This window comes from Oncorhynchus kisutch, unplaced genomic scaffold (genome assembly GCF_002021735.2).
Source record: "Oncorhynchus kisutch isolate 150728-3 unplaced genomic scaffold, Okis_V2 scaffold3741, whole genome shotgun sequence".
Lineage (NCBI taxonomy): Eukaryota > Metazoa > Chordata > Actinopteri > Salmoniformes > Salmonidae > Oncorhynchus > Oncorhynchus kisutch.
In genome coordinates, this window is record NW_022265686.1 from 242,501 (window position 1) to 254,860 (window position 12,360).

The window sequence follows — 12,360 nt, forward strand, 5'->3', positions numbered from 1 at the left end:
CATCCTCACCTGGACACAGTCTAACCATCCTCACCTGGACACAGTGTAACCATCCTCACCTGGACACATCCTCACCTGGACACAGTATAACCATCCTCACCTGGACACAGTATAACCATCCTCACCTGGACACAGTGTAACCATCCTCACCTGGACACATCCTCACCTGGACACAGTATAACCATCCTCACCTGGACACAGTATAACCATCCTCACCTGGACACATCCTCACCTGGACACAGTCTAACCATCCTCACCTGGACACAGTATAGCCATCCTCACCTGGACACAGTCTAACCATCCTCACCTGGACTCAGTATAGCCATCCTCACCTGGACACAGTATAACCATCCTCACCTGGACACAGTATAGCCATCCTCACCTGGACACAGAATAACCATCCTCACCTGGACACAGTCTAACCATCCTCACCTGGACACAGTATAGTCATCCTCACCTGGACACAGAATAACCATCATCACCTGGACACAGTCTAACCATCCTCACCTGGACACAGTCTAACCATCCTCACCTGGACACAGTATAGCCATCCTCACCTGGACACAGTGTAACCATCCTCACCTGGACACATCCTCACCTGGACACAGTATAACCATTCTCACCTGGACCCAGTATAACCATCCTCACCTGGACACAGTGTAGCCATCCTCACCTGGACACAGTATAACCATCCTCACCTGGACACAGTGTAGCCATCCTCACCTGGACACAGTATAACCATCCTCACCTGGACACAGTGTAACCATCCTCACCTGGACACATCCTCACCTGGACACAGTATAACCATCCTCACCTGGACACAGTATAACCATCCTCACCTGGACACATCCTCACCTGGACACAGTCTAACCATCCTCACCTGGACACAGTATAGCCATCCTCACCTGGACACAGTCTTACCATCCTCACCTGGACTCAGTATAGCCATCCTCACCTGGACACAGAATAACCATCCTCACCTGGACACAGAATAACCATCCTCACCTGGACACAGTCTAACCATCCTCACCTGGACACAGTATAGTCATCCTCACCTGGACACAGAATAACCATCATCACCTGGACACAGTCTAACCATCCTCACCTGGACACAGTCTAACCATCCTCACCTGGACACAGTATAACCATCCTCACCTGGATACAGTGTAACCATCCTCACCTGGACACATCCTCACCTGGACACAGTATAACCATTCTCACCTGGACCCAGTATAACCATCCTCACCTGGACACAGTGTAGCCATCCTCACCTGGACACAGTGTAGCCATCCTCACCTGGACACAGTATAACCATCCTCACCTGGACACAGTGTAACCATCCTCACCTGGACACAGTGTAGCCATTTATCTGAAAGAACTTGAGAATGTCTTGGGCTTTTCCTCTGTCTTTGTATTTCTCTCTGGCGGTGAGCGTGTCATAGGGCACCAGTAAGGGATGGTTCCCTCCTCCTGGAACAAGATCAGAGGAAACACTGAGACAGAGGAAGACATTTTGGATGTTTGAAAATAGTGGGGACATTGACCGTTGCAGCGTCAGTGAATGAGAGGACTTCACACAGTGTCACAGTGACACCTGCTGGTTGTTAACTGAACTGCAATCAAACCAGCAGTTAGGAAATCAGGTGCAAAGCAGAACTACAAGTGTACTACGATAGCACGTCCTAGAAGCAGGAGTGACTGTTTGGAGAGTCCTCGTCCTTGTGTGAGCAGTATAGTATAGCTGTGGACTCAGCCAACACAGTATAGCTGTGGGCCCAGCCAACACAGTATGGCTGTGAGCCCAGCCAACACAGTATGGCTGTGAGCCCAGCCAACACAGTATAGCTGTGGGCCCAGCCAACACAGTATGGCTGTGGGCCCAGCCAACACAGTATGGCTGTGAGCCCAGCCAACACAGTATAGCTGTGGGCCCAGCCAACACAGTATAGCTGTGGGCCCAGCCAACACAGTATGGCTGTGAGCCCAGCCAACACCGTATGGCTGTGAGCCCAGCCAACACAGTATAGCTGTGGGCCCAGCCAACACAGTATGGCTGTGGGCCCAGCCAACACAGTATGGCTGTGAGCCCAGCCAACACAGTATAGCTGTGGGCCCAGCCAACACAGTATAGCTGTGGGCCCAGCCAACACAGTATGGCTGTGGGCCCAGCCAACACAGTATGGCTGGTGGCCCTGTGGGCCCAGCCAACACAGTGGGCCCAGCCAACACAGTATAGTTGTGAGCCCAGCCAACACAGTATAGTTGTGAGCCCAGCCAACACAGTATAGCTGTGGGCCCAAATCAAATCAAATCAAATTTATTTATATAGCCCTTCGTACATCAGCTGATATCTCAAAGTGCTGTACAGAAACCCAGCCTAAAACCCCAAACAGCAAGCAATGCAGGTGTAGAAGCACGGTGGCTAGGAAAAACTCCCTAGAAAGGCCAAAACCTAGGAAGAAACCTAGAGAGGAACCAGGCTATGTGGGGTGGCCAGTCCTCTTCTGGCTGTGCCGGGTGGAGATTATAACAGAACATGGCCAAGATGTTCAAATGTTCATAGATGACCAGCATGGTCGTATAATAATAATAATCACAGTGAACACAGTGAACACCTGTGGGCCCAGCCAACACAGTGGGCCCAGCCAACACAGTATAACTGTGGGCCCAGCCAACACACTATAACTGTGGGCCCCGCCAACATAGTATAACTGTGGGCCCCGCCAACACAGTATAACTGTGGGCCCAGCCAACACAGTATAACTGTGGGCCCAGCCAACACAGTATAACTGTGAGCCCAGCCAACACAGTATAACTGTGGGCCCAGCCAACACAGTATAACTGTGGGCCCAGCCAACACAGTATAACTGTGGGCCCAGCCAACACAGTATAACTGTGGGCCCCGCCAACATAGTATAACTGTGGGCCCAGCCAGCACAGTGAGCACAGCCAACACAGAATAGCTGTGGGCCCAGCCAACACAGTATAGCTGTGGGCCCAGCCAACACAGTATAGCTGTGGACCCAGCCAACACAGTACAGCTGTGAGCTCAGCCAACACAGTATAGCTGTGAGCTCAGCCAACACAGTATAGCTGTTGGCCCAGCCAACACAGTATAGCTGTGGGCCCAGCCAACACAGTATTGCTGTGGGCCCAGCCAACACAGTATAGATGTGAGCCCTGTGAGCCCAGCCAACACAGTATAGCTGTGGACCCAGCCAACACAGTATAGCTGTGAGCCCAGCCAACACAGTATAGCTGTGAGCCCAGCCAACATAGTATAGCTGTGAGCCCAGCCAACACAGTATAGCTGTGAGCCCAGCCAACACAGTATAGCTGTGAGCCCAGCCAACACAGTATAGCTGTGAGCCCAGCCAACACAGTATAGCTGTGGACCCAGCCAACATAGTATAGCTGTGAGCCCAGCCAACACAGTATAGCTGTGGACCCAGCCAACACAGTATAGCTGTGGGCCCAGCCAACACAGTCATTAACCTACAGTGCAACTACACAGAGTTTAAAACCAGCTATCTCAGGTAGTACTCCTGCTGCTGAGGTGCAGCTATCTAATGTCTCTAGTTCTGTCTCTAACAGATATCTAAGGTCTCTAGTTCTGTCTCTAACAGCTATCTAATGTCTCTAGTTCTGTCTCTAACAGCTATCTAATGTCTCTAGTTCTGTCTCTAACAGCTATCTAATGTCTCTAGTTCTGTCTCTAACAGCTATCTAAGGTCTCTAGTTCTGTCTCTAACAGCTATCTAATGTCTCTAGTTCTGTCTCTAACAGATATCTAATGTCTCTAGTTGGATGTCTAACAGATATCTAAGGTCTCTAGATGGATGTCTAACAGCTATCTAATGTCTCTAGTTCTGTCTCTAACAGATATCTAAGGTCTCTAGTTGGATGTTTAGCAGATATCTAAGGTCTCTAGATGGATGTCTAACAGATATCTAAAAGTCTCTAGATGGATGTCTAACAGATATCTAAGGTCTCTAGATGGATGTCTAACAGATATCTAAGGTCTCTAGATGGATGTTTAGCAGATATCTAAGGTCTCTAGTTGGATGTCTAACAGATATCTAAGGTCTCTAGATGGATGTCTAACAGATATCTAAGGTCTCTAGATGGATGTCTAACAGATATCTAAGGTCTCTAGATGGATGTCTAACAGATATCTAAGGTCTCTAGATGGATGTCTAACAGATATCTAAGGTCTCTAGTTGGATGTCTAACATATACAGTGCCTTGCGAAAGTATTCGGCCCCCTTGAACTTTGCGACCTTTTGCCACATTTCAGGCTTCAAACATAAAGATATAAAACTGTATTTTTTTGTGAAGAATCAACAACAAGTGGGACACAATCATGAAGTGGAACGACATTTATTGGATATTTCAAACTTTTTTAACAAATCAAAAACTGAAAAATTGGGCGTGCAAAATTATTCAGCCCCTTTACTTTCAGTGCAGCAAACTCTCTCCAGAAGTTCAGAGAGGATCTCTGAATGATCCAATGTTGACCTAAATGACTAATGATGATAAATACAATCCACCTGTGTGTAATCAAGTCTCCGTATAAATGCACCTGCACTGTGATAGTCTCAGAGGTCCGTTAATAGCGCAGAGAGCATCATGAAGAACAAGGAACACACCAGGCAGGTCCGAGATACTGTTGTGAAGATGTTTAGAGCCGGATTTGGATACAAAAAGATTTCCCAAGCTTTAAACATCCCAAGGAGCACTGTGCAACACTGTGCAAACTTTCAGCTCATACAAGGAGAAGACTGATCAGAGATGTAGCCAAGAGGCCCATGATCACTCTGGATGAACTGCAGAGATCTACAGCTGAGGTGGGAGACTCTGTCCATAGGACAACAATCAGTCGTATATTGCACACATCTGGCCTTTATGGAAGAGTGGCAAGAAGAAAGCCATTTCTTAAAGATATCCATAAAAAGTGTTGTTTAAAGTTTGCCACAAGCCACCTGGGAGACACACCAAACATGTGGAAGAAGGTGCTCTGGTCAGATGAAACCAAAATTGAACTTTTTGGCAACAATGCAAAACGTTATGTTTGGCGTAAAAGCAACACAGCTCATCACCCTGAACACACCATCCCCACTGTCAAACATGGTGGTGGCAGCATCATGGTTTGGGCCTGCTTTTCTTCAGCAGGGACAGGGAAGATGGTTAAAATTGATGGGAAGATGGATGGAGCCAAATACAGGACCATTTTGGAAGAAAACCTGATGGAGTCTGCAAAAGACCTGAGACTGGGACTGAGATTTGTCTTCCAACAAGACAATGATCCAAAACATAAAGCAAAATCTACAATGGAATGGTTCAAAAATAAACATATCCAGGTGTTAGAATGGCCAAGTCAAAGTCCAGACCTGAATCCAATCGAGAATCTGTGGAAAGAACTGAAAACTGCTGTTCACAAATGCTCTCCATCCAACCTCACTGAGCTCGAGCTGTTTTGCAAGGAGGAATGGGAAAAAATTTCAGTCTCTCGATGTGCAAAACTGATAGAGACATACCCCAAGCGACTTACAGCTGTAATCGCAGCAAAAGGTGGCACTACAAAGTATTAACTTAAGGGGGCTGTTTTTCCATTTTGATTTGTTAAAAAAGTTTGAAATATCCAATAAATGTCGTTCCACTTCATGATTGTGTCCCACTTGTTGTTGATTCTTCACAAAAAAATACAGTTTTATATCTTTATGTTTGAAGCCTGAAATGTGGCAAAAGGTCGCAAAGTTCAAGGGGGCCGAATACTTTCGCAAGGCACTGTATCTAAGGTCTCTAGATGGATGTCTAACAGATATCTAAAAGTCTCTAGATGGATGTCTAACAGATATGTAAGGTCTCTAGATGGATGTTTAGCAGATATCTAAGGTCTCTAGTTGGATGTCTAACAGATATCTAAGGTCTCTAGATGGATGTTTAGCAGATATCTAAGGTCTCTAGATGGATGTTTAGCAGATATCTAAGGTCTCTAGATGGATGTTTAGCAGATATCTAAGGTCTCTAGTTGGATGTCTAACAGATATCCAAGGTCTCTAGATGGATGTTTAGCAGATATCTAAGGTCTCTAGTTGAATGTCTATCAGATATCTAAGGTCTCTAGTTATGTCTCAAGTTGGATGTTTAGCAGATATCTAAGGTCTCTAGATGGATGTTTAGCAGATATCTAAGGTCTCTAGTTGGATGTCTATCAGATATCTAAGGTCTCTAGTTGGATGTCTAACAGATATCTAAGGTCTCTAGTTGGATGTCTATCAGATATCTAAGGTCTCTAGTTGGATGTCTAGCAGCAGCGCGAGCTACAGTCGGACGTCATGTTACCTTCATCAGTAAAGAGTACTGTTCTACCTATTAAACACAGGAGACAGAGAGAGAGAGAGGTACAGAGGGGCACAGCAACAGATCAAGAACAGGAAACCAGTTACCAAATCAAGACCAGGAACAGCTGGTTACTTGGTGTTGGAAGCTAACAGACCAGAGGTAAGTCTGTCCTAAAGGACAATCTGTCCGACTGTACGCACCTTTGGCTTCTAGTTCAAGTTTCTTCTTCTTCGCCCAAATATTATGATAGTTCTCTGCAAGCAGTTCTGCCATGGACTGAAAAGAATGGACATAAGAAACACTCTGGTTAATAACTAGACTGGGGCTTACTTTGTCATAACCATTATACACACATCTTGTGTTGCAAGTAACACAGAACGTGTAGCATGTCACTCAGAGCACGTGTAGCGTGTCACTCAGAGTATGTGTAGCGTGTCACTCAGAGTATGTGTAGCGTGTCACTCAGAGTATGTGTAGCGTGTCACTCAGCGTATGTGTAGCGTGTCACTCAGAGTATGTGTAGCGTGTCACTCAGAGTATGTGTAGCGTGTCACTTAGAGTATGTGTAGCGTGTCACTCAGAGTATGTGTAGCGTGTCACTTAGAGTATGTGTAGCGTGTCACTCAGCATATTTGTAGCATGTCACTCAGAGTATGTGTAGCGTGTCACTCAGAGTATGTGTAGCGTGTCACTCAGAGAATGTGTAGCATGTCACATGGAACTCAGAGTATGTGTAGCGTGTCACTCAGAGAATGTGTAGCGTGTCACTCAGAGTATGTATAGCGTGTCACATGGTACTCAGAGTATGTGTAGCGTGTCACTCAGAGTATGTGTATCGTGCCACTCAGAGTATGTTTAGCGTGTCACTCAGAGTATGTGTAGCGTGTCACTCAGAGTATGTGTAACATGTCACTCAGAGTATGTGTAGCATGTCACTCAGAGTATGTTTAGCGTGTCACTCAGAGTATGTGTAGCGTGTCACTCAGAGTATGTGTAGCGTGTCACTCAGAATATGTGTAGCGTGTCACTCAGAGAATGTGTAGCATGTCACTCAGAGAATGTGTAGCATGTCACTCAGAATATGTGTAGCGTGTCACTCAGAATATGTGTAGCGTGTCACTCAGAGAATGTGTAGCATGTCACTCAGAGTATGTGTAGCGTGTCACTCAGAATATGTGTAGCGTGTCACTCAGAGTATGTGTAGTGTGTCACTCAGAGTATGTGTAGCGTGTCACTCAGAGAATGTGTAGCATGTCACTCAGAGTATGTGTAGCATGTCACTCAGAGTATGTGTAGCGTGTCACTCAGAGTATGTGTAGCGTGTCACTCAGAGAATGTGTAGCATGTCACTCACGTGCAGGTCCCGGGACAGTGTCACATTGCTCATGTCGATGGGTCTGGGGCTGAAACCTGGAGCTCCTTCGACAGAGTGTTGCTGGGAAGAACACAGAGGGAGAGACAGGAGTGTTAGCTACTTGACATGTCCTGTAGTCTCAGGACTCTTCTAAGGACTGTTAGCTACTTGACATGTCCTGTAGTCTGAGGACTCTTCTAAGGACTGTTAGATACTTGACATTTCCTGTAGTCTCAGGACTCTTCTAAGGACTGTTAGCTACTTCACATGTCCTGTAGTCTCAGGACTCTTCTAAGGACTGTTAGCTACTTGACATGTCCTGTAGTCTCAGGACTCTTCTCTGGACTGTTAGCTACTTGACATGTCCTGTAGTCTCAGGACTCTTCTAAGGACCGTTAGCTACTTGACATGTCCTGTATTCTCAGGACTCTTCTCAGGACTGTTAGATACTTGACATGTCCTGTAGTCTCAGGACTCTTCTCAGGACTGTTAGCTACTTGACATGTCCTCTACTTTGCTCTGACAGGTGAAGGACATACTGTATATTCCGCTATGCTGAAACAGTCAGTGTCTACTGTTGGGAAAGTCCCTACTGAGCTGTGAAGTGTATGAATCAGAGAGGAGATTGGACGACCACTTAAAGGCATTCCTAGGAGCAGTTTAACACAGTGCATTAGAATGGATGGAGCAGCTGGAAGTGTGTCACATCACAGTCAGTACTGTACGTTGTTACAGTAAGGCTGTGACTGTCTCCTACCTGGCTGATCTGAGAGATCCTACGTGCTCTGTTGTGTAGGCTGGCTGGGTCTCCCTCCCTGGTCCTCTCTATACTCCAGCACCACATCACCATCGTCTTCAGAGACTCCTTGATAGGCCAGCGGTACAACTCTTTATCCTAGAGGGACACAGAGAAGAGACTCAGAGAGAGACTGGATGGTAGACAGATATATCTCACAGAGAAGAGACTCAGAGAGAGACTGGACGGTAGACAGATATATCTCACAGGGAAGAGACTCAGAGAGAGACTGGACGGTAGACAGATATATCTCACAGAGGAGAGACTGGACGGTAGACAGTTATATCTCACAGGGAAGAGACTCAGAGAGAGACTGGCGGTTTGAAACAAAAACCTCTTTATCCTACAGTACAGAAGAGGAGACACATAGAGAAACTGTGTCTGACCTGGTTGTTGATGAACTGAGTCTGACCTGGTTGTTGATGAACTGAGTCTGACCTGGTTGTTGATGAACTGAGTCTGACCTGGTTGTTGATGAACTGAGTCTGACCTGGTTGTTGATGAACTGAGTCTGACCTGGTTGCTGATGAACTGAGTCTGACCTGGTTGTTGATGAACTGAGTCTGACCTGGCCTGGTTGTTGATGAACTGAGTCTGACCTGGTTGTTGATGAACTGAGTCTGACCTGGTTGTTGATGAACTGAGTCTGACCTGGTTGTTGATGAACTGAGTCTGACCTGGTAGTTGATGAACTGAGTCTGACCTGGTTGTTGATGAACTGAGTCTGACCTGGTTGTTGATGAACTGAGTCTGACCTGGTTGCTGATGAACTGAGTCTGACCTGGTTGCTGATGAACTGAGTCTGACCTGGTTGTTGATGAACTGAGTCTGACCTGGTTGTTGATGAACTGAGTCTGACCTGGTTGTTGATGAACTGAGTCTGACCTGGTTGTTGATGAACTGAGTCTGACCTGGTTGTTGATGAACTGAGTCTCACCTGGTAGTTGATGAACTGAGTCTGACCTGGTTGTTGATGAACTGAGTCTGACCTGGTTGCTGATGAACTGAGTCTGACCTGGTTGCTGATGAACTGAGTCTGACCTGGTTGTTGATGAACTGAGTCTGACCTGGTTGCTGATGAACTGAGTCTGACCTGGTTGTTGATTAACTGAGTCTGACCTGGTTGCTGATGAACTGAGTCTGACCTGGTTGTTGATGAACTGAGTCTGACCTGGTTGTTGATGAACTGAGTCTGACCTGGTTGTTGATGAACTGAGTCTGACCTGGTTGTTGATGAACTGAGTCTGACCTGGTTGCTGATGAACTGAGTCTGACCTGGTTGTTGATGAACTGAGTCTGACCTGGTTGCTGATGAACTGAGTCTGACCTGGTTGTTGATTAACTGAGTCTGACCTGGTTGCTGATGAACTGAGTCTGACCTGGTTGTTGATGAACTGAGTCTGACCTGGTTGTTGATGAACTGAGTCTGACCTGGTTGCTGACTAACAAATGATAGAACACAGCCTCGTGTTCCAGTACGATCTTACCTTCTCTGACAACCCTTTATAGGGCTTGAGGAGAGGGTGGACTTTAGAGGCCTCACACACCTTGTCCCCGTGAACCCAGCCGTTGGAAAACTGAGACAGACGAGAGAGAGATATAGGAGAGAGAGCGAATTAAAAATCATTCATTAATCCAATTAATCAATGACTGAATCAATGAATCAATGACTGAATCAATGAATCAATGGCTGAATCAATGAATCAATGACTGAATCAATGACTCAATGACTGACTCAATGAATCAATGACAGAATCAATTAATCAATGACTGAATCAATTAATCAATGGCTGAATCAATTAATCAAAGATTTAATCAATGAATCAATGACTGAATCAATTAATCAATGGCTGAATCAATGAATCAATGACTGAATCAATTAATCAATTCCTCAATCAATCAAGAGCCAGAGACAACCCCCTCACCTTGTCCATGGACCACTTGTCATGTGAATGCTCAGCATATTTACTGACAAAGTGATCCAGCTTCTCCGGGACGTTCACACTGGGCCACAGCAGGGACACAAAAGAAGTACAACGACCGTCACTGTTAACGTCCAATCAGAAAGAAGAGAATACCTTGATGTATTCAGACTGAATCAACTGAATCCACTGTGTCTTACTTGGTGGTGTCTGCTGGCTGTGGGTTGAAGTTTCCCTCGGGGTCCATAGAGGACTGTTTCTCCATCACGGCCACATAGTTACTCTCCATGTAGTCAGGTGGTAGTGCCCCAGCCACAGCACTCAGACACGGGAGAGCCAGCTTAAACAGCTCCTGGTCATACCTCTGGAGAGGGAGAGGAGACCGCTACATATGAAGAGAGATTGTGTGTGTGTGTGTGTGTATGTAGTCAGGAACCACAGCACTCAGACATGACAGAGACAGTTTAAACAGCTTCTGGACCCCTGGTCGGGGCAGGTCAGAGACAGTTTAAACAGCTTCTGGACCCCTGGTCGGGGCAGGACAGAGACAGTTTAAACAGCTTCTGGACCCCTGGTCGGGTTAGGACAGAGACAGTTTAAACAGCTTCTGGACCCCTGGTTGGGGCAGGTCAGAGACAGTTTAAACAGCTTCTGGACCCCTGGTCGGGGCAGGTCAGAGACAGTTTAAACAGCTTCTGGACCCCTGGTCAGGGCAGGTCAGAGACAGTTTAAACAGCTTCTGGACCCCTGGTCGGGGCAGGTCAGAGACAGTTTAAACAGCTTCTGGACCCCTGGTCGGGGCAGGTCAGAGACAGTTTAAACAGCTTCTGGACCCCTGGTCGGGGCAGGTCAGAGACAGTTTAAACAGCTTCTGGACCCCTGGTCGGGGCAGGTCAGAGACAGTTTAAACAGCTTCTGGACCCCTGGTCGGGGCAGGACAGAGACAGTTTAAACAGCTTCTGGACCCCTGGTCGGGGCAGGTCAGAGACAGTTTAAACAGCTTCTGGACCCCTGGTCGGGGCAGGTCAGAGACAGTTTAAACAGCTTCTGGACCCCTGGTCGGGGCAGGACAGAGACAGTTTAAACAGCTTCTGGACCCCTGGTCGGGGCAGGACAGAGACAGTTTAAACAGCTTCTGGACCCCTGGTCGGGGCAGGTCAGAGACACTTTAAACAGCTTCTGGACCCCTGGTTGGGGCACAGGACAGAGACAGTTTAAACAGCTTCTGGACCCCTGGTCGGGGCAGGTCAGAGACACTTTAAACAGCTTCTGGACCCCTGGTTGGGGCACAGGACAGAGACAGTTTAAACAGCTTCTGGACCCCTGGTCGGGGCAGGACAGAGACAGTTTAAACAGCTTCTGGACCCCTGGTCGGGGCAGGTCAGAGACAGTTTAAACAGCTTCTGGACCCCTGGTCGGGGCAGGTCAGAGACAGTTTAAACAGCTTCTGGACCCCTGGTCGGGGCAGGTCAGAGACAGTTTAAACAGCTTCTGGACCCCTGGTCGGGGCAGGTCAGAGACAGTTTAAACAGCTTCTGGACCCCTGGTCGGGTCAAAAGGCTAATAAGAAGCTTTGTCTCGACAAAACACGAATCACTTTATAACCCAGTGTGATGGTGAACAAGACGATGTGAGTGAAGTTACAAGGTGTATTGGATTCCAACTGTATGGATTCAGAGGCTACGATAGTATGGTAGGTGATGTTCCCCACTGACCACTAGAGGGCCCTAAACCATCACAATCTCAGCATCTTCAATAGCTACAACACTGTGATAAGCACAGTAGATGGACTGAATACCACAGTAGATGGACTGAATACCACAGTAGATGGACTGAATACCACAGTAGATTTACTGAATACCACAGTAGATTTACTGAATACCACAGTAGATGGACTGATTACCACAGTAGATTTACTGAATACCACAGTAGATTTACTGAAT

The 12,360-nt window shown here is 46.9% G+C and overlaps 1 protein-coding gene across 1 annotated transcript in view; it reads right to left on the minus strand.

The window, feature by feature from the left end:
* LOC109887079 (ryanodine receptor 2) overlaps positions 1 to 12,360 on the minus strand; it is a 307,522-nt gene that overhangs the window by 150,921 nt on the left and 144,241 nt on the right. The window contains 7 exon segments of the mRNA XM_031820923.1: positions 1,347 to 1,470; positions 6,546 to 6,621; positions 7,700 to 7,780; positions 8,457 to 8,594; positions 9,983 to 10,072; positions 10,421 to 10,499; positions 10,618 to 10,781. Of these exon segments, the coding sequence (XP_031676783.1) occupies positions 1,347 to 1,470; positions 6,546 to 6,621; positions 7,700 to 7,780; positions 8,457 to 8,594; positions 9,983 to 10,072; positions 10,421 to 10,499; positions 10,618 to 10,781 (752 nt within the window).